At 36.4% G+C, this 24004-nt stretch overlaps 1 protein-coding gene across 2 annotated transcripts; it reads right to left on the reverse strand.

Annotated features, from left to right (window-relative positions):
- Window positions 1–947: 947 nt before the first annotated feature.
- ccdc22 (CCC complex scaffolding subunit CCDC22) lies at window positions 948–21394 on the reverse strand. 2 transcript variants are annotated; one of them, XM_079384700.1, is made up of 16 exons: window positions 21015–21394; window positions 20699–20876; window positions 16004–16136; window positions 12937–13043; window positions 12738–12822; window positions 12365–12534; window positions 10447–10659; window positions 8410–8601; window positions 8109–8228; window positions 7851–7967; window positions 4382–4483; window positions 3858–3965; window positions 3617–3712; window positions 2476–2535; window positions 2009–2083; window positions 948–1908 (listed from the first exon to the last, which is right to left on the reverse strand). In XM_079384700.1, the coding sequence occupies exons 1-16, from the start codon at window positions 21062–21064 to the stop codon at window positions 1795–1797; spliced, it is 1920 nt and encodes a 639-aa protein (XP_079240826.1). In that variant the 5' UTR covers window positions 21065–21394; the 3' UTR covers window positions 948–1794. The 2 variants fall into 2 exon arrangements, with proteins under 2 accessions (XP_079240826.1, XP_079240827.1); XM_079384701.1 differs by lacking the exons at window positions 20699–20876; window positions 21015–21394 and adding an exon at window positions 16597–16735.
- Window positions 21395–24004: the final 2610 nt, after the last annotated feature.

A 24004-nucleotide genomic window follows, 5' to 3' on the forward strand; every position in this document is an offset into this window, starting at 1 on the left:
ACTGGAACAAAAGTGACGCGTTCTGACCGGTTTAGTGTAATAATAAAAAGGGTGATGTAATTAGTTGTTGATAATATGTTCGACTTATGTTACTATCTTATCTTAACTGATAGACAAAATAGATTTTTATTTATGAGGTCCTTCCGGAATGCACACTTTATTTGTCAGCGAGTCGATTTTAGGCGCTGCAGTGAAAGTAAAGTCACGTTTCGCACACATTCACAAGTTGTCAAAATGTATTTACTAGACTAATCAGCTCAGAAACATAAAATAAGAAGTGCAGAATAGCTAAAATGTTGTCACTTTATAGTCACTATTGTCTGAAGTAACTGTTTGTTTACAGCTGCATGTATTGATATTCATTTGAATGTGTAGCACAGGGTGTGGCAGTGGCATCAGGAACGTGTTTTGTCAATGTACCAGGAAAATCCTCATAAAACCATGCAGAAACTGAACCTCACGAAGCTCATATTTGTGATAAATGTCAGTATCATATTTCGCGCCAAAATGTAAATAAAAACAATTTAATTTAATTTAATTTAAAGACAATGAAGTCTTTTTTCTTCTTCTACCGTTTAGGACAACCTTCATTTGTTGTGAAATGTGGGTGGGAAATGTTTTTGTCAGATTTGAATATCTGATAACTTCCTCAGGACAGTAACTGGTAGCAAATTGGTGAAATATCAGAACATCATGTTCAGACATTGAGCATATGTATACAAATCATGGTAAATTACAAAACATTCATTTCAATATAATTCTCAATTACTTTTTCCCCAAATTGTGCAGCCTTACTCTAAATGTCTAATTATTACAACGAAGGTGGAAAATTTCCTTAATAACAAAGTCAAAGTGTCTAATACCTCATTTTAAGAGTCAACACATCCTCAAAACAATTTTGCCAAAAAAAAAAAAAACTGGACAATAAAAACCAGTGGCAACATGGTGAAATATCAGATCATCTTGTTCAGAGATTGAGCAGATTTATACAAGTCATGGTAAATTACAAAACATTATTTTCGATATCATCTCTAAAATCAAACATTCCAAAAACAGGCATAAACTATGAAACTGTTTTGAAAACCAGTTTGATTGGGACAATCATCAGTGTTAGTCAATCAGACACTTAAATGTGTTCACACAGCTTTCCTACAGTCAGCCTGACAAGAGTACTTTTCTATCACAGAGGTTCAATGACAATATAACTTTCAATGACGAGTATTTGAGCAGCTCTATGGATCCATCAGAGCCAAACAAGCAGATACGTTATCAAATGTATGCTTTAATATGAAACAGGCAAGCTGTTTATGAGTATTCACTTGTTATCAGCTCACTATTCTCCAAGCTGAATCAAATCACTTGAATTTTTGTAATGTTCATGAGCAGCTCAACCCATATGATGAACAACAATCAGAGGTCACTGTTAACGGACACTTTCATGTACATTATATGGTTATCGCTGTATAACAAAGATGTTGTTTTATCAAGCCAAAGCACTGGAACTGGTCCTTCTCAAATTATTGCAGTCCAAGCTTTTTGTTAAAAAACAGAATCTCGTCACAATGATCAGAATTAGCTCTAACTAACATTTCTTCAAATTTGTGTCATTTTGATGCAAAAAACTTGTGTGTTCAAACCCTCAGTAAAAGCTGAAATTTGCTAATGTGATGAGGATTATTTCGGATGGAGGGCTGACGCAGATGGGAGCCAAACTGATGTCTCTCACAGCTGCGCTCATTTCAGCAGGCCGGGTTTTCGCTTTGCAGTACCATCAAACATGGACGGAGCAACAGCTTAACCTTCCCGGATCTTTGCAGCAAGGGCCGAGTTCTCCTGACGAATGGCCTTGTAGTCTTCAAGGATCTTCTCTAGATTGCTAACTGTTCTTTTGCCATTTTCAGTCTCAATCTACAAAAAATAAATACGTAAATAAATTAAACCGATGACAGTTGAAAAGTGACAATGAAATTTGTTTAGATCCAATTATGGCTTTGGCTTGTTTTCGCACCTGCTCTTCAAGATCTCGGATTTCTCTCAAGATGGTCCCCGTGTCCTCAATAGTCTGAATCAGCTGAGTGCAGTTCTGAGAGCAAAAAAATGTTAGAATGATTAAACTGATAATTCTCTGACAAGACAAAATAGCCAGAATCAGCAAGCGCATTAGCTCTTAAGTTCAGTTGTGTAGTTCAAAGGTTGAACAGATGGACTAAAGCACTGCTAATGGCCTGAACTAAAGGAGGAAAAGCCACCACATCATGTGCCATTTTTTTATGTTCACAAGCAGCTTGCCCTTTGCTGGTCTTGTCACGAGACAAAAATGTCTTTCAATTTTGTCTTTCAAAATGTCTTTGTACCTGCATTTTAAGACTCCAATATGCTACTTTTTTTAAAAAAACATTCAAAACCACAGACAACATCAGACAAACATACATTATCACATTTATTCATAGATCTTAATGATATACAGACTCATACCTCATGTAAGGCAGCCAAGTACTTGTAGGATTTACGGACAGATTCATCTTTCTTTGCATCCTGCAGTTAAAAATGTAAGTTTTTTAATACTGAATTACTATTACAAAAAAATAATAACTTCAGTTTATCTAAGAGGGTCTGAGATCACATTGAAAATAAACAATTTGCAATGTAAAATGAATTAGACATTTTATAATTGTTTATATACACTATTGCTCAAACATTTTTTATTAAAGATATTAATATTTTTATTCAGCAAGAATGCATTCTGCAAAAAGATCTGCTAACAAAGTAAATGATGTTCCTTTGAACTTTCTATTCAAAGACCCCTTAAAAAAAAAAAAAAAAATTCACATTTCCACAAAAATATTATGCACAAAAAACAGCTTTCAACACTGATGATGATGATAAGAAATGTCACTTGAGCACCAAATCAGAAAATCTGAATTATTTCTGAAGAATCATTTGACACTAAAAATTCAGCTCTCACATCTCAGGAATGAATTACAGTTTAAATATAAATCAGTTTTATATATATATATATATATATAGATAGTCATAATCTTTAATAAAATTACAGTTTTTACTTTTTGATCAAATAAATGCAGCCTTGGTGAGCATTCTTGGTGAGACTTTCAAATATATACAGTGCCCTCCATGAGTATTGGAACAGTAAAGACAAAATTGCTCTGTTGGCTGTGGGGTCAAGACATTTACAAATATGATTAAAAGATGAATATGAGACAAAACTACAGAATGTCACATTTTATTATTAGCCGTTTCAACACATACATGTTTTACCAAATAAAAGGAACAGCACTTTAAGAGTTCATCCCACTCATTGATGTGAGCATAAGTATTGGGACAGTTGAACATAAGGCAGATATAAAAGATTAAAAGCTAGATAAAAGCATCAGATAGAGGGATGAAACTCTAAAAGTGCTGAACTTCTTAGCTGGTAAAACATCTATGTGTTGAATCACCCAATAATTAAATATGACATTCTATAGTTTTGTCTCATATTCATCTTTTAATCATATTTGTAAATGTCTCGACTCCACAGCCAACAGAGCAATTTTGTATATTTTTATTAAAAAAAAAAAAAAAAAACCTTTTTTGAACCTTTGGAAATAAGACTGACCTTAAACACCAGTTCGTCAGTGACAGCAAATGTTCGGTCCAGTTTTCCTGTCAGGCCGTTAATCTCCTTCTGCAAGTCCTTTGTGTCGGACAAAATCTACAGGGGGTCGATTAATAGGGTCAGATATCAAAAGGCTTCTGAAGACCTGCCGACTTCAAACACAAACCTAATGTCTGTGGACAAAGGTCATGAACTCAGATAAAGTATTTTATTGAGCGCTAGATAAAGGATAAACAAAGACCTTAGTGATTTCTTCCTTCTGTTTCTTTATGTTGCCTACGATCTCCAAGATCCTCATGGTGTAGGCTGAGCGAGACACATCTTTAGATAGCGTCTCATACTCCGTTAGCTGTAGAATAATATTAAGAAGGAGAGTAAACAAACACAGTCAATGTTAAAACGACAAACAATAAATATTATAAGACAGACTTAGCATTTAAATGCTTTTTTTAGACCATGTCCTAACCATGACACAATCACAACCAATCAGAATGTACGTTTGTTCAATATGCATTTATGTGGAGTGACAATTTGAGATCCCAAAGGGAGTGGGGTTACACAGAGAGATGTAACAGACATGGAAACCAAAAGATCATGTGTCTTGTGATGGCTAATGAGGACAAAAACTCATTTACATGGAACAGACGGCACTGAGCACTTGTTTTTGAGTGGTACGACTGGTTAGGACATGGTGTAAGTGCTAAATGCATGTCTTGGATGACTGAAAGGAGAAGGAAGGGATGAGAAAATAAAAACATTTTGTACCAGCTGCTTATACAGACTCTCCTTCTTTTTGGCCTCCTCAGCAGACTGTCTGATTTTGTCATGCAGGTCTTTGATCTCTGACAGCTTCCTGGAGGATTCAGACTAAGCAAAAGTTTACATAACTGGTTACTTCACGAAGGCACACAATGCAGTCAAAGTTATAATAAGGGCTGCACAATTAATCACACAAAAAAAACCGCAATATGGCTTAGTGAGATTATTAACATAGCAAAGATTTTACATGTAAGGTGCTCATGATGCAGTGTTTTCAGTGTCCCGGAGCGGCTTGGTTCACAGTAAATAGATCCCTTTTAACATGCATTTGAGAACACAACATGCAGCAGCCATCGAACTTGTAATGAGAAATGCTTATAAACCAGCTGATGTCAACAAAAGAGAACTGCACAATTGTTTTCTGCCAAAATAAAAGCTTGATGGTTTAACGCTTAAAAATTAAGAAATTAGGACAGCCATAAATAAAAGTTGTAGTTTTACAGTTGTACTTATTTTTATTTTGGAGTACTTTTATTTTGCAATGAAATATCGCAATAGAGATGTTTCTTACATTTACATTTATTCATTTAGCAGACGCTTTCATCCAAAGCGACTTACAATTGAGGAATACAATAGGCGATTCATTTTAAAGAGGCAACTAGACACAGGAAGTGCGTCACATTTATATAGCGCTTTTCTAGGCACTCAAAGTGCTTTACATAGTAAGGGGGGGTCTCTCCTCATCCACCACCAGTGTGCAGCATCCACCTGGATGATGCAACAGCAGCCATAGTGCGCCAGAACGCCCACCACACACCAGCTTATTGGTGGAGAGGAGACGGTGATTAAGCCAATCAGTGTATGGGGATGATTGAGAGGCCATGATGTTCAGAGGCCAATGGGCAAATTTGGCCAGGATGCCGGTGTTACACCCCTACTCTTTTTCGGGATTTTTAATATCCACAGAGAGTCAGGACCTCGGTTTAACGTCTCATCCGAAGGACGGTGTTTTTTACAGTATAGTGTCCCCATCACTCTACTGGAGCACTAGGACCCACCCAGACCGCTGGGTGAGCACCAGTGTTGGGCAGTAACGAGTTACTAGTAACTTTTTGCAGTAACTAGTAGTGTAACTAATTACTAATTAGATTTCAGTAATAATATTACAGTTACCATCCATAAAACAGCTTAATTACTTAGTTACTTTTGATGCCTCAACCCCGCTGATTTAAAATCCAACAATAAAAAAAAAAATCCTAGATTTATTTTCATAATTTTCACGACTCGCACATCATGCATGTGATGTCCCCAGTGCAACAGGAAAGCTTGGAATATGGAAAAGCTTACATTCAGCAGATAGAAATATTGCATTATATTGATTTTGTCAGGAAAAAAGATGATCTGAACACTGTTGTGTAAGTTGTGGTTTTACTTTCCTCTGGCATTACATCCCACCCACATCCCTCTGATCAGCATTTGGTACATTATATTACTATAATTAATAATCTTTTTGGGAAATTAAACAGTTTCTTACAAACTTATGTGATTTGATACAGTGCATAATGAAATATAATCTTATATGGGTAACAGAGAAATTACAATTAGCTTCAAGCTACACATGAAAATGAATGAGATTAATACAACACTTGTACGTGAATGTCACTATCAATCACTATTGAGTGTTTGTAATAACTTCTGACTGCGATCCAATCTGGATTTTGGTCAAATGATGAGGCAGAAATATGTTATTAGTAACATTCTAGAAGACTTTTATGTGGAAAATACACAGTTACAACTTTTGTGGGGTGTGAAGAAAAAGTAATGTAACTAGTAGTGTCACTAATTACTGTTGCCAGAAAGTAATAAGTAAAGTAACAATATTACTTTTGAAAGGAGTAACTAGTAATGAGTAATATATTACATTCTTTGAGTAACTAGCCCAACACTGTTGAGCACCCCCTGCTGGTCTCCCTAGCACCTCTTCCAGCAGCAACCTAGTTTTCCCAGGAGGTCTCCCATCCAGGTACTGACCAGGCTCAACCCTGCTTAGCTTCAGTGGGCAACCAGTCTTGGGCTACAGGGTGATATGGCTGCTTGTTCAGAATAAATACTAGCTAGACAGGGAGAGGTTAAGGAAAGAAAGCAAAGGTTTTGTTTTGGTCAAGTCAAGCGATGACGGAAGAGATGAGTTTTCAGGTGTCGCTTGAAAATTGTCTTATTTACTATTTTTATTTAGTAATAATAATAATAATAGATATTATTATTATTATCATCATCATCATCATTATTGTTATTATGTTGATATACAATCAAAACATTTTTGGGGCAAAAACAAATAAGCATTGTGCACAATACAAAGAAGCACAGCAAACCTACCACTTAAAGTCGGCATGAAATCAAAATGTAAAATTCTTATTTTTTTTTAATGGAATACTGTAGTGTTTATTATAAATAATTTATCCGTGTACTTCATAATTTTTTTTAAAAATCATGTGCCCTCGTAATCTTTTTATCAAAAACATTAACCTCCCCTCCCCCTCAAAACGATTCATCTTCTCTTCCGGTCACGAGCTATGGCGCAAGGGCAGAGCTACTGACGTAAGGGGTAAACGCTGGGATAAACGATAGGGGGAAAAGCTGAAGCTGATGCTTCACTTTATAGAAATAAATGCATTGACCGGCGCTGACGTGAACCATGGGGGGAGTACACTACCCTTAAAAATTTAAAGGATATTACCACAACATTACTCTTAGGACATCGCAAACTATTTTTTTTTTATGAATATGACTTAACCTGATGGAGGACACGCTCATTCATTCAGGCAGCAGGCAGTCTCTCTCTCTCTCGCTAAGCATGTTTTGTGCCGTTGATCGTCCTCGTCATAGTAATCCTCAATAAATAAAAACAATTCTTCATGCTAGGGTGTCGGTTGTGAATCCAGTGGAGAGAAATCCCCCCACAACTATCTGCAAACTGGCATTCAGATCTGCCTCCATTTTGTTAGCAACCCCTTAACTTCCAATGATCCAATAAATTCTCAAAGAAAGAAATCAAGCCCTCTCATTTCAGAGGCCGTTTCACTCGGATAGACGTCACAGTAGAGAAAAAAAGACAATCGCTACTTCCGTTTCATGCCGACTTTAAAACAAAACCAAATAAAAACAACATACATTTTAATCCCAAACTCAATTTTTAGCATAAAAATCACAATTATACTTCTTTCCCAAATCATGCAGCCCTTTTCATACTTTCTTGAAATTATAGCAAATATCACAAAAATGACCTTAAAAAAAACTACATTCTCAAAACTACTTTGCAAAAACAACTCACGCAGGATCAATAAATCAGTCTGTTATTATTCAGGAATTTGATGTACAAAGAATTGAGTTGATATCTACATATTTGGCTGTTTAGACAGGACTGCATATTAGAGTTAGATGACTACAGTTGCTATGGGGCTATAACACAAGGTACCTCTCTGTTGCTGCACAGCTCTTTTAGTCTGCGGTGCTCGTCAATCAACGGGACTCTGTGTTTCTCCCACTGAGAGGCTAAATGAACCACTCGTTTAGAGCTTGCCTCAACCAGACTCTACCAAACACAAACACACAGGACAAAGAGAAACATGCCATTAGTCACATGATTTAATTCTGTCTGCACTGTACTGTTATTCCTGTTTTTATTGTTTGTTTAGTCCTGAACGGGGGTGATACAGGTGTGTGACTTGTGTACCTGTAATTTTAGCAGGTTGTTCTCAGGGTCAGGTAGCAAGTCAATGGTCTGTCTCTTCATTTTGATCGAATTCTCCTTCTCGTCATTACTAACCTCTTTCTGTTGCAGCTCATCTGACACCTGCAGACAGGAATGAGACAAATCAATGATTAAAAATAACTGCTGCATTTCTTCTCTAATTCACTGAAGATTCTGAGAATTAAAATATTTCCCCATATTATTATTGTTACACCACTACATTATATGTGACATGTTATACTATATTTGTGATCTAATGTCATTTTATCTGATTGGTCACTACCTGCTGGATGGACACAGTGAGCTGCTTGATGTCTCCTCCCACTTCTTCCATTTGGACTGACAGCTGCTGCAACTGCTGCTGCAGAGAAGAAAGTTCTGCTTCCTGCTGGGCCTTTAGGTCCTCCTCTGATTGGTGAGAGCTGGGAAGTGCACTTGCTGCTGCTGCCATCTGCTGGGCTGCCTTCTCAGGTTCCTAAAAATCATTTTGTCCTTTTCTTTAATTTGCCTTTTTAGCCTAAGCATCTCAAGATCCACTAATTCAGATTACAAGCAGATGAAATTAACTGGATAAAGAATGTAAAATTATGGTTTTAGTTTTAATAATAAATAAGAATAATACTAAGAAATGGCTTCAAGTTATTCAAGTAGAGATTGACGAATACTGATTTTTTTTGCACTTTTGGAAGTGTCCAATTACCTATATATAATTTTATAATATAAAATAATCATTAGACTGCAGTGATATAAACACAATACATATTTTTAATTACTATATAAATGTGTTTTATAATTTAATTTTTTTTTGTTTTGAACAGGAGGGTGGCTAACCGCACACTGATCCACTCAAGACTTGAAAAGTTTACAAAAACATATTTTTTTATATAATAAATTGTAATGCAAAAAGTGCAAAGTGCATGGGAGTTAAAAACAGATGGACATGAGCAAGCAGATGTTTCAGCACATTGCTATCTTCAGTGCTCACTTAAACAACATTCAGCCTTTTATTTTTTCAAGGGCTGTCAATCGATTAAAATATTTAATTGTGATTAATCGCAACTTAATCGCACAATTTTATTTGTTCGAAATAGTGACTGAAACGCAACCCATTAAGACTAGGCTACATAACCAGCTCTCCGTTCCTAGACGTTAATCTGCACAAAAATCCTGATAATCGAGCCGTCGTCTGATGAAATCAAATACACATAAGATAATGATAATAACTGTGCTGTGATTTCGGCTATGCTTGCATGTAAAATTTGAGAAGCAACATAATATTGGTGTTTAACTGAAAGCGCTGCTCCGCTCCAACGCACGCTGAACAGAGCAGATGCACAGACAGAGAGAGAGAGAGGTGTGTGCGCGCTGGGACAGCAAGACCTCACGCTCACGAGAGGTCTTGCAAGTTAGTTACTGAGACTCGCTGTAACTAAATAAGATTTGGGCAAACCCTAAAGCTTTGTCACTAGGGGCTTTTTTGAAGAGGGGGAAAAAAAGTCGCTCAAGGGGTCTGCAAAGTTGCTTAGTTGGCAACACTGTGCATCTCCATTTCTCCAACTACAGGCTTTGCCACGGATCAAACAGAAAATGTGCACTGCGTTAATAAAATTAGTGCCATTAAAATGAATTTGCGTTAATGCATTATTTACCTAATGTTTTTGTTTTGAAAGGTTGATGTATCATTTATGATTTATAAATATTATTATTACTACTATATAATTATGTTAATAATTTAGTTTTTTGTAATGTTTATATATAATTTATAAAGCTGTATTTTAGTCCATTAGTTTACTAGAATAATCATACAATCTAAGAAAATTGAAAAAACTGTCCAATCAAATGTGATGGCCAATCACAGAGTTCTACTGAGAAAGCATATTTTCAGTATTAATAGTTTATCTATGTTTATCTCAGCCTACATTACAACATGACAGCCTAGTGGCACACCCCACGCGTTTACTGTGAGCAACACATCTACAGTCAGTCAATACACACAAAATTACTATATAGATGTGGCATATTAGCACTTTGCTTCTCACTCAAACCAAAAAACTATTTCAGACACATATTTCTTTTGATTGAGCTTTTGGCGCACACATTTCTGGTACATTTCCATGTCTGGCAAGCTTAGTCATAGCTGTAGTCCCAAAATGTCTACATTTTGAAAATAACCTTGTTAGTAACACAGTCATGTCACTATTATTTTCCATGACATGTATGAAATTTTCTATGACTGGAAAACAGCATTACAAAACCCAAGATTTTCCAGCATGTGGGAACCCTGGCCCATAAGTTTGAGTAAACAAATTCTGACAGGTACCTGTGTAAAGGTGAATTTCTCTGTATGGGTGAAGCGTGTGCCTTTGGTCAGCACATCTCCCCCAGTGGAAGCACCACCGAATGACTGCAGCAGTTCAGCAAGGTCAGAGGTCGAGCGCGTGGCTCCGTGTGTGTCAGGACGAGGCTGAGCCGCTGCTCTCAGCTGCTCCTCGATACGCTTCTGCAGTCGGGCCTTCTTTCTGGATCGGTATTCCTGAAAAGATGAGATAACAAGAGTGCCAAGGCTTTAAATCACCAAATTAAAAAACATGATTATATTTCTTTAGATGAATATCACATTTTATAAATTTACATGATGACAGTTCTGAATGTGCTCTGGCTATTTTCAAACAGATACAACACAACAGAGCTCAAACACAGATAAAGCCTTGCGATTTACAAATAAAATACGTGCCGAACCCTTGGAGAACATCTAGGGGTCAGACAATAGGCCAGTGTGTATGTTAGTTGGAGGGGCAGATGAGGTGAGAATGTGGAACTGAGATGTGAGAGGACAGCGGTACAGTCAAAGGACACATACATGCTGAATGTCACACTTGTGTGAAAGACACCTCTGTGTTCCATCCTCGTGTTGATACATGCCTTTACCACAGAGGCGCCATCAAGGAAAACAGCACAGCAGCAAAAATATTACATAATATTAAATTACATGCTAGTGTTATTGTTATTATCAAGACAGGGAACCTAGGTGTCGTGCTAGAGAGACGCCATGCTGAGGCTGTTAAAAAAGGCCGTCTGCATGAGTAAACTGAGCCAAACTGAAATAAAGTGCTTGACAATTTAACTACAGTATTAACATGAATTCCAGTTTCAGACATTGTTAACGGATGCACAATGACAAATTTATGAGCTTAATAATAATAATAATAATAATAATAATAATCAGCTCTTAAAGGGATAGTTTTTCTAAAAATATCTACTCACCCTCAAGTTGTCTCAAACCTATGGGATTTTTTTTCCACATACCACAAAATGTAATTTTTTTTTAAGAACATCTTGGCTATGAGGACTGAGGCTGTCGAGCTTTAAAATGACAAATAAAGCATCATACAACTGACTGGCGTGAATGAAACCATCATTCAGACTCATTTTTAGATTGAACTCGAATCATTTATCTACAAATCGGACACTGTTAACTAAAACTATTCAAAGGGTTATTGGTCATCTGAATTAAAATAAATTGTTAGATGATTATTAGATTGTATTAGATGGGGGAATTTTTTTTTTTTTTACAAATTTAGAAATGTTGCTTTAGCAACTTACTGAAATACTGTAAATACTAATAAGAACCAGAATTACGTAAAGGGATATTTCACCCCAAAATTAAAATTCTGTCGTTATTCACTCACCCTCAGGTTTCTCCAAACCTGTATGAATTTCTTTCATCTACTGAACATTTTGAAGAATGTGGGTAACCAAGCAGTTTCTGGTCTATGGATTTGGTTACCCTCTTCAAAACATTCAGCAGAAGAAAGAAATTCATACAGGTTTGAAACAACTTGAGGGTGAGTAAATGAAGAGAATTTTATTTTCCTTTTTGGGTTAACTATACCTTTATATTAAAACTTTCTAAAAATTAAAGATATTAAAAAAAACAATTTAATTCATTGCTCTACCTTGTTAACTATTAAACTATTAAAATGACAAAGGCACAACAAAACAAATATAACATATAACAAAAAATACTAAAATTACATATATTACAATTATATATATAAAAATGAAAGCCAAGTTTTGAAATATTAATATTTACTAAAATAGCATATAAACAAAGCTAAAGTAACACTGTTATGAACACCATGGAGACCTAGAATTATGTCAAAACTATCACTAAGCAACTAATGACAGAATTTTTTGGGATGAACTCTCTTTAAAATTTAAGAGGGCATGAGAATAACCTCAGGTGTAAGTCTTGACAGAAGGCCTTGGCTGTTCCATTCACTCTCCCACTCCTGTGTGGCACTAAGTTCAGAGATGTGGTTCTCCAGGAGGGACGCTGGCACTGAGGCATGCTGGGAAGGCTGGGCGGTCACAGGCAGCAAATAATTCCTCCAGTATTCTTGCACCTCTGAGAGAATTCACAAAGAAACATCAAACACATACTAATGTTAGCTGAATGAATCATAAGAGCTGAATTAGTTTTTTGTCAAATTCCTCAAAGGGGTAATCACACTTCAGGGGCAAGTGGCAACAAGGCCAATACCATGATGTAAAAGACATATCAGGGGGCTAAGGGGGCTTATTGAGTCGAGTAAGTGAAAATGAGCATGCCTTTTGGCTGTTTCCTGGAAGAAACCTTCACTGAATATGGGAGGCTCAGTGGCTGGGCGTGGAAACTGTGACATGGGCCGGAACTCTGAAATTACATTTTCACACATTTGTCAGTAAGTTAGGTAGCTTGCAAGAAGTTTCTAGAGTTCTGCATATAAGCCTTAGCCCTGGATTTCAAGATGTATGCATGCTGAGGTACCTGAGTTTTACGATGAATGGGGAGTCTACAGGACGGAGGGAGCCAAGGCACTGACAACTGCACTTTAATTTGAGCAGCAATTGCTCTCTGCAACAGCGTAGACTTCCCTAAAAGAGGGGAGATACATGCAACAATCAGACAATTCTGAGAAACTAGCCTCATTAAATCATATTCATTTAATCCAATAATCAAAAGCAACATGTGACGCTACAACGCCAAGCAAACTATTCTTTGGAAAAAACTAATAGTAATGTTTGCGATAGTTAGTCTGAACTAGTCTGCACTGTTTCCCACTGAGTTTATAATTGCATTAATACGGAGCCCTTTATGGGACATGGTGGTGGGAAAAATTTGGGGTGAGTGGAAAGAATTTGGGGTTCTTAATTCTTTCCCTCGCAAAACTTTTGCGTTCTCTCGCAAATATCTTTGCGTTCCCTTGCAAAACTTTTACGTTCTCTCGCAAAACCAGTTGAGTTCGGACAAACTCTTTCTGTTTACTTTACAGTTTGCAGTAGTTCATAGAGCTCCTTATGTTCACAACGGAGCGGTTCATAGAGTTTTATTTTGAACGTGGACTCAAATAAAGAAATACGTCAGTGCTTAGTTCAAGGCACGGTTTTGGGACATTCTACGCTTAATGTGGCTTAATGTTTCAAAACAGTGACATTAGAGGACCAAATTTCATAATAATAAAAGCTGATAAAATTTTTAGGCCAATATTAATAACCTTATTAGTAATATTACTAAGCAGAATAGCCCAGAATATGAGCGCAACGCCCTGCACGTAAGCTTTTTCTCCCCATATAATACTCTTAAGGTAGGCCAATGAATGAAAACGGTGATTTAAAAATACCAAATCCATTGCATTCATATTCTGGGCTATTCTGATTTATTAATAGTAATATTATTAATAAGGTTATTAACATTAGCCTAATAATTTTATTAGTGTTTATTATTATCATATTTGGTCCTCCAATGTCACTGTTTTAATACATTAAGCGTTTTAGAATGTCCCAAAACCGTGCCTTGAACTCAGCACTGGCTGTAGGCCTATTACTTTATTGAGTCCAAGTTCAAAATAAAACTCTATGAACCGCACCATTGTGAACATACGAGCTGTAACCACTGCAAGCTGAAGAGGTTTTGCTGAACTCAAATATCTTTGCGAGAGAACGCAAAAGTTTTGTGATGGAACGCAAAGTTTCTCGAGGGAACGCAAAACATTTGAAAAATATTTTTTCCTCCCACCCCAAATTTTTTCCCACCACCATGTCCCATAAAGGGCTCCGTACGTTAACAAGCTATTAACTGAAATTGACTCTGGATTCTTTCCGAGATAATAAAACATTTTAATGCATTTTTAGGCAATCAAAAGTGCTTAATGTAGGAGAATTGAGGGGGGAAGAATAATCATTTCTAGTTTATTGAAGAAAGCTGGGAATAATCAACACTCTAAGCTCTTACATTAACACCCTAGTTAATCACATTGCCCTTTGTTCCCAGCATGAAGACCACACAGTCCAACCGCAACACTTTATTAATACGCAGCCAGAAATTCATCTCAGGTGTTGGAGAATTTGTTGGAGACTTTGAGTCACACCAGATTTAATATGAGGTGAATCACTGCAATCAATATTACATCATTATTGTCCAGTATTATCACATGGTGTGTAAAGTAACTGATCTAAGATAATTGTAAGTATAAACTCTGAGAAACAGGTTTCCATAGTTGCTAGATTGCAGTTTTACTATCTGTATTGCATTTAATAGATCATGCTGTTTAAGCCAAAATAAAAATAGCAACATCTTTTCTTCTGTATTGTGACATTTTATAATGAAACAAATTATGGGGAAATAAAATGCAGGGAAGGGACTTGGTTATAGTTTATCTGAATCTGAACTTGAGGATGATTATTAGAAATGGGCAAGCTTTAGGTAGCCAAAATGATTGCAGAAGTTTGGCAAACATCAGTAGAGAGAAGACTGTTGTTTGAGCAGAAGACTGAATTATGACATTTTGATTAAAAATTGGATGGATGAATCAATCCCAATAAGATGCATTTATAAAATAAACACTGTGAATTTCCATTTTATGCTGAGTTTAATATCATTATCAAGCATATGCCAATTACATAAATGCAAAAAACTAGGGATGCACGATATTATCGGACCAATATTGGAATATCGGATTTGAAAAATTATGCCTATATGTCTTGCCGATAAGAGGAATACATTAACTCACATGTGCTCAGGGTGTGCTAGCGATTAGATCACATTAGCAGTGTGGCTCATTATTGAAGCAACGTTTTGCCTGAATGGTGATTAGATTCAGTTTTGGATCGCTGCATTTAATCTGAGAATGCACTACAGAATGACGCGTTCGTTGTGTGATAGAGTCAACAGTAATAGCACATACAGCGGCAGCAGTGACAGCCTCCCCCCGGGTCCTAATGCCTGCTCAGTAAGGAGTTTTAATTCCGTAGGGGGCGCTGTTGGCCTACTTCTAATAAAATCAAAGCAAAATACACAAATAATATTTAGACTGTGTTTCTGATTAAATAAAGCAGTAATAGATGCCATATAATTATGAGTATGTTATGATTTAAAGGTAAGAAGCTATAGCTTACATGAACAACAACAAAAATCACAAACATGACACCTAAATTAAATAATTTTATATATACTGATTTATTCATTAATGTGCAATATGTTAGACATTTTTAAACAAATTATGAGTTCTAAAACTGCATCTGCATCTTTCTGGGGGGAAAAATGCAGTAATTTAAGATAGTTTATTTATAGTTATTTTCAAATCTTCAATGTACTGTCATTATAAAAGAACTTTATTATTGTTTATTTAATTCTAACAAATAGGTTCTTGTTAAAAACTAACCAAAATTAAAAAATAATTTGCTTACAATTTCTTTACAGGAGAGACTTGGTGTTGTTTCCAAACAAAAGGAAATATATCGGTATCGGCTAGTGGCCAAAATGAGCTGAAAAATATCAGCATATTGGCAAAAATCCAATATCGTGCATTCCTACAAAAAACAGTAATCAAAAGTACCTGCAGGCTGGTCCGAGGCCTCTGCACTCTCTCTGGGCAGCTTCTCAACCAGAAACATGAACAGAGAACGAATCTCTGGTTCATTGCTGTAGAGAAATGTCTGGTAGCCAATTTCTCCTTTAAAACCCACATCCTAAACATACAGAAGAAAGCAAAAATCACATCAGAGTGGATTACACAGAGTGGAACTGGTGCTCCATTGACCACCAGTTATTTTTACACAGATTGCATCAAGTAATAATGTAGTAAAAAGCAGATATTAAAAGGCGAGATTCAGTAAACACCTTATTGATGATGTATATTTTGTACAGGCAAGAAGATGAAGCCAGAATATAAACGCAATATGCAAAGTTTTACATTAAATGGCTTCCCGTAGAAAACCATAATAAAGAAAACACTGAACCGTTAAGCGGATTGTGTTCATATTCCGGCCTCATCTCCTTGCCTATGTAAACTATGCATCATTTATAAATATATTACAGCACTTTAAGTGTTTTTGCAAGGTTTTGTCGCACTGTTTATGATTGAAATGTTGCCGCGGGTGCTTAATATGGATTGCAAATGGCCAAAACTTGCATTTTGTTAAGAAATACCTTTGTTTTATTCTTTTGAGAGGTGATCTAAATATTTGCGGCAGTGAAACAGATGAAAAACTGACAGGCTTGAGCTGCAGTTCTATGGATGTTTTGCCCTCCAAGTCTTCAAGCTGGTCATGTGACTGAAAGCTATGAAGACTAGTTAAAAACAGACAGAATCCACAACATCACAAATGTACATACAGACTACTACGCCAGTGGTTCCACAGCCTGGAGACAAATCTGACTGAACTGAGTGCCGATTTCATCAGCGTTAAAATTATATTAATTGCAAAATCTGATAACCTACACATACACTTGTGCAGCACAGCAGAGCAGGTTGGCACACCAGCACTAACAAACATTTGGCTTGCACTACTCCATCGTTATATTGTAACCTTTGTAAAAACGTTCATGTTAGTTCACAGTACATTAACTAATGTTAACAAACACAACATTTGATTGAAATAATGTATTAATAATGCTGAGCAATAGCGAAGATGAATAAAAGTATTTTAATTGTTAGTGTGTATTAACCAATTTAATTAAGTAGTTACAAATGAAACCTAACTGTGGTTCCGGTACCAACTACTTATGAAACAAAACTGCCAAAAAGGATAATTATTGATTATATTACAATAATAAAAAAATATATATCTTCCTTTGTAACAGTTAAAGGTCATATGAATGAAATCACAACAGATTCATTCAATCACAGAATATCTACTTGTGTTCGGACTAGGGATGCAACGATTATAGATTTTGCTGGTACGATTATTGTCTGATGAATAATCACGGTTTTACGATTATGACGATTATTAGGCATTTATTCATTTCCCAACATTAATAATGTATAAAATCACATGAACACTCTTTAGATGTTAAAGTGTTATTTATTGCTGGCTTTTGAAACAGAAATAACACAGTAACCAACAATACAGCACAAAATAATAATAAACAAACAACAAACAAAAGTCCATCTCTCCCATTAGAATTAAAAAAGGTGACCGCTGCTCTGTAAACATCCATGACAGTATTTCTCTTTTGAAAATAATGAACGAAAGAACAATAGGTAGGTCCCATTTGTTACCATTAGTTAAAGCAGGTTAACATTAACTAAAAATGTGCAATAGCTAATTGTTGCAGTAGTTAATATTCTTTGTTAATGTTGATTAATAAAAAATACAACTATGTTAGTTAATGTTAGCTCCATTGAATTATATTAAGACAACTTTTGATTTTATAATGTATTATTAAAAGTTGAAATTAAGATAGCATTATTAATAAATGCAGTCGTTGTTTTTTTCATGTTAACTAATGTAACTTGTGTTACTGAACAATAATAACGAATCAGTCGTTGATATATAGATAGGCCCACTGTTCTCTATTATAGATCAGTGGATGGGCCATGTTTTAGCTTAGAAACAATGTTTGAAAATAAATAGCTCATTAAGTCTTTAAGTAAGAATTATTTGAGGCTATTGTGAAGATTAAAGCGAATATAAATATCTAAATGACTGAGTGTGAAACATTATTTACACAGTTTTAGGAAAGTAGCGCAGCTGATTTGTTTACTGGGTTACCGGGGTAACGGCAGCGGCCGTGCCCTCTAGAGGCGAATGTGCGTCATTCAGCGCGTCTTCACTTTAACTCGCTCCGCTTTTCTTCTCATCTGTGCTCATTTAAATTAAACCGTTGCCTTTTTAAAGTTCTAAAGTAATCATATGAGGCTGCATCGCAATTTTTCCATAAATAAACAGAATAAATTAATACGTTTGTTATAGGCTACTGTATAAGTTAGGCTGTTTTGTATTTTTTTTTTTTTTGTATTCGCACTTGTGCTCCTAAATACATTTTCCAGTTCGCACACATCTATTTTTAGTCGCAAATGCGAGTGAAATGCTCGCACTGTGGAGCCCTGCACACTACTATCAACAGGCATTTCTCTGGTGGAAATAAAGCTTTGCTGTTTAGTCCCTCTGTCACTAATGTAATTAGTAATTAATCATTTGAAGCTGGTGCACCACTAGCGTGACTTTGTTTTCATTTTGCACAAGCTGCAACAGTTCAGCTCCGTGCAACAGAAACACTCGGTTTTGCGAAACCTTTACGATTATTTTTTTTTTTTTTTTTTTTTTTTACCTTTACTATTAATTAACCGTGACGTTTTAAAGCGCGGTTAATGGCGAAACCGGTTAATCGCTGCATCCCTAGAAACTTCGGACTCCTGTCACACTTGTGGTGTTCCCGGTCTACTCTCAGATAAATGAGGCCTATGATTAATCAGATGCAAATAGAAACATAAAACCAGTCCTTAATGAAAGAAAACAAGTTGACAAAAAGAATGAATCCAATATTTAGTGATAATATAGCATAATGACAGATTTATAAGCAGTTGTTTGGAGTCCGGTCATTTTTGACCGGGAACAACACAAGTGTGACTAGGTGAAATAAAACCCACAAAAAATTACAAAAATTCTAAAACAATTAATGAGAAGTACTTATACCCTATGTGAACCAAGTCAGTAAGTTTGAGTCCAATGCAATAACGTTAACTAGTATTTTCGGGAAAAAGAAAATCTTTTCTTTTCTTCAGAAAATCTTGGTAATATTATTAGAAAATATGGGATTAGTTTCCATTGTTATGCTGATGATACTCAACTATATATCTCAAAAAGACCAGATGAAACTTCAAAATTATCTAAGCTAACAGAGTGTGTTAAAAATTAAAATATTGGATGACCAATAATCTTCTCCTATTAAATTCGGATAAGTAAACAGTAAACAGATTCTCTTGGATTACAAGTTGCAACTAGACGGATGTACTGTTACTTCCTCTACAGTCAAAAATCTGGGTGTCATATTAGACAGCAACTTGTCTTTTGAAAACCATATTTCCAATGTTACAAAAACAGCATTCTTCCATCTTAGAAACATTGCCAAGCTACGAAACATGTTACCTGTTTCTGATGCAGAAAAGCTAGTTCATGCATTCATGACCTCTAGACTGGACTATTGTAATGCACTGCTAGGTGGTTGTCCTGCATCTTCAATAAACAAGCTACAGGTAGTACAAAATGCAGCGGCTAGAGTTCTTACCAGGTCAAGAAAATATGATCATATTACCCCAATTTTACAGTCTCTGCACTGGCTACCAATTACATTCCACATCAGTTACAAAATATTACTACTTAACTATAAGGCCCTAAATGGTTTAGCTCCTGCGTACCTAACTCATCTTCTACCATGCTACAATCCATCACGCTCCCTAAGGTCGCAAAACTCTGGACTTTTGGTAGTTCCTAGGATAGCAAAGTCCACTAAAGGAGGTAGAGCTTTTTCACATTTGGCTCCCAAACTCTGGAATAGCCTTCCTGATAAAGTTTGGGGTTCAGACACACTCTCTCTGTTTAAATCTAGATTAAAGACACATCTCTTTAGCCAAGCATTCACATAATGCATCTCATAATCTTGTACTGCAGTTATATCAGATCAAATGGACATTATTATTCTTCTTTAGCTTGGGTTGAACAAATCATTTTTGCCTGGTTGGAACAGCAGCTATGCTAATTATGTCCCTATTTGTTTCTCTGTTTCTGCCATTACACAAGCTTCAGTCTGGATCCAGAACACCTAAGAAGAGATGATGCCAACCCCTCAGAGGACCTCAGATGATGCCAACCCTGAAACAACATACAGAACTACCAAATTTTGCTATAAGTTAATTGCAATATATAATCATTGCTGTTAATAGTGTTCATCGTCTGTTTGATTATGTCATTAGCTGATTTTTACCGTACATTTCTGCCATTTGTACATCAACTTGACAGTCACCACTGATAAACTACTACTAAATATATTGTAGAAACTTTAATTTTTTGTAAAGCTGCTTTGCAACGATTGTATCGTGAAAAGTGCTATACAATTAACTTGAATTTAATTAATTTTTTTATATATATCCACACTGTTATATCTTTACTCAAACCGAAGATGAAAACAAAAGTGCCTATTCACCAGCAGTAATGCATTTTGAACGGCTATCAGCTGACTCTGTCAGTTGTGAGGGGCAAGTTAACTCAAGCACACACACAGTGGGACGTCCAGGCAGCGTGTCTCTCACCTGACAAGCCTGTGCCAGGCTCATGCCCAGTCTGAAGCGGGCAGACATGCCAGGGGGGAGTGAATGGGACAAGCCATTGCCCAGCGTAGGGTCAATCACACGCAGGCACTTCACCACCGCCTCCACGATCAGCTCACTGGTGAACTGCTTCACACTCTGAACATCCTCATCAATGTCCCTGGAAGATGAGGAAGTGAGCCCAACCACGCAGACAGACAATAAATAAGTTTGACATGTCCCGAGATGTAAATCACTCCAGTGAGGGAGGAAATGACTTGTCACAACTGAGGAGACCTGTTAGATTTTAAATACTTACGTGCCAGCTTGCCTTAGAGAGTGAATTAAAATCCTGTCGACTTCTTCCATCACGGAAAGAGGTCAGATATAGCTGCTCGACTGTCTTCCGTAACAAAATTAAACCCCAACCGTGGACAAGGCAAATTAATATCATAAGGCTTCAGCTAACCCTCAGCATCGCCTTCTCTACAGCCTGTGAAGGGCTGCTAACCAGGACGGCCGTTCGGTTGCCATGGTTACATTTCAAACCGCAGCTTCAAATGAACCGTAAATTGTTTTTTAATACATGTTCCAACAAAACTGCGAGTTAAAATAAAAGCTTTTTTCACACAGTCTCTTCAAAAATCGGCTTTTTCTGGAGAGGAAGTCATTACCTGGGAGTGTCCGACGCAGTGCACCATGGGACATGAAGTTTTAGATCTTTGAGCCACCCGTACTGAACTACTCATATAAACTCACGTTCCCGACAACCACAGCGCGGGCAGGTCTCGTGACGAGACCGACGCGTAAGTACGTGCGCTGTTTTTGTAGGTTCGAGAGAAAATCAGATGATTTAGATCCAGAACAGTCGTGTTATTAGCAGATGCTTAAGCTATAAAGAACAAGCTTTTTATCGTCAATATTATTAGTGCTGCTGACTAAATATTTAATGATATATTTAAATCTATAATTATTTGTAGTATACAGTAAATATTTAGACATTGTAAAACTACAGGTTTTACATATGGCTGCTACTTGATTCACTTCTTCAATAATGAGAAAGAACCAAATTGCCTATCACAGCTATGCTGATGATACCCAGATTTACCTAGCCTTATCTCCAAATGACTCCCTCTGCCAATGCATTGGTGAAATTAACAGTTGGATGTGCCATAACTTTCTTCAGTTAAACAAGGAGAAAACTGAAATCATTGCATTTGGAAACAAAGACAAAGTTCTCAAGGTGAATGCATACCTTGACTCTAGGGGTCAAACAACTAAAAAATCTTGGGGTGATTCTGGAGACAGACCTTAGTTTCAGTAGTCATGTCAAAGCAGTAACTAAATCAGCATACTATCATCTCAAAAACATTGCAAGAATTAGATGTTTTGTTTCCAGTCAAGACTTGGAGAAACTTGTTCATGCCTTTATCACCAGCAGGGTGGATTATTATAAGATTATTGTAATGGTCTCCTCACCGGCCTTCCCAAGAAGACCATTAGACAACTGCAGCTCATCCAGAACACTGCTGCCAGGATTCTGACTAGAACCAGAAAATCAGAGCATATCACACCAGTCCTCAGGTCCTTACACTGGCTTCCAGTTACATTTAGGATTGATTTTAAAGTACTTTTACTCGTTTATAGGTCACTCAATGGCCTAGGACATAAATACATTGCAGATATGCTCACTGAATATAACCCTAACAGACCACTCAGATCATTAGGATCGAGTCAATTAGAAACACCAAGGGTTCACACAAAACAAGGGGAGTCTGCTTTTAGCTATTATACTGCCCACAGTTGGAACCAGCTTCCAGAAGAGATCAGATGTGCTAAAACATTAGCCACATTTAAATCCAGACTCAAAACTCATCTGTTTAGCTGGGCATTTGTGAAGTGACATTCAGCCAAGTATGGTGACCCATACTCGGAATTCGTGCTCTGCATTTAACCCATCCAACGTACACACACAGCAGTGAACACACACACAGTGGGCAGCCATTTTATGCTGCAGCGCCCGGGGAGCAGTTGGAGGGGGGGCAGTTGGGGGTTCGGTGCCTTGCTCAAGGGCACCTCAGTCGTGGTATTGAGGGTGGAGAGAGCGCTGGACATTCACTCCCCCCACCTACAATTCCTGCCGGTCGGAGAGTCGAACCCGCAACCTTTGGATTACAAGTCCGACTCTCTAACCATTAGGCCACGACTTCCCCCATTTGTTGAAGTCCGAACTGATTGCACTATGTATAATATTTTATATTCTTAACTGTTTTAAATTCTTTTTAAATCAATTTTTATATCATTTTGTTTTTATTGTTGTGATTATTATATATATTTTTAATTCCTTGTTTTTATTGTTGTGATTATTATTTTTTAATGATTATTTCACTTCCTTTTATGTAAAGCACTTTGAATTACCAATGTGTATGAAATATGCTATGTAAATAAACTTGCCTTGCCTTGCCTTGCCTTGCCTTCAATAAATACTGTTTTCACATTGATCAGTAACAATAAATAAATAAATATTACAAGACAATGAAGAAATTTTGACATTAAAATCTATTGAAGCCTGACAATAGTTTTATGTGCCTAAATCAAAAATGTGTGTGTGTTTTTATTCTTGATCTAGACCAGGGGTGCCAAATTCAATTCTTTAGACATGGTATGTGTGTTGGAGTAGGGTTGGAGCTAAACTGAGTTTGACACCCCTGCTCTAGACTATAGTTTGCATAGAAATATGATATATGGTGATTCTTTTTTTGTTTTGTTTTTTAAAAATCTTTTAATTTTTTTTCTTTTTATAAAAAACAGTCCATTTGGAATCACTGACACACTAAAAAAAAAGGGTTAAATAAACTACCCAACTTCAGTCAAGTTAGCCCAACATGTGTTCTGTCCTATATATATTTACTCAGCCGCTGGGCTAAAAACAACCCAGATTGGGTCATTTGTAACCCCCTTTTCTTTTTTCTTTTTTTGAGTGTGTCAACGATTCCAAGTGGACTGGTTTTAATGTCATATAACTAATCACCATATATCATATTTCTATGCAAACTATGGTCTAGAGCAGGGGTGTCAAACTCAGTTTAGTTACAACTAATTACTAATTCATGATGAGTTGATTTTACCCATTGATTTTTACAATAATATTATATATTTTTATATTATATGATTTTTTTTACCTCATACATGAATGAGTAATTACACATTAAGTTAATCTTCTCAATCTTTGTAAAATACACAACCCAACCACTTGTTTAGTACAGTTCTTAATACAGCATATACCTTTTTAACATATTGACTACATTT

The sequence above is a fragment of the Barbus barbus genome (genome assembly GCF_936440315.1).
Source record: "Barbus barbus genome assembly, chromosome: 29".
Taxonomy (NCBI): domain Eukaryota; kingdom Metazoa; phylum Chordata; class Actinopteri; order Cypriniformes; family Cyprinidae; genus Barbus; species Barbus barbus.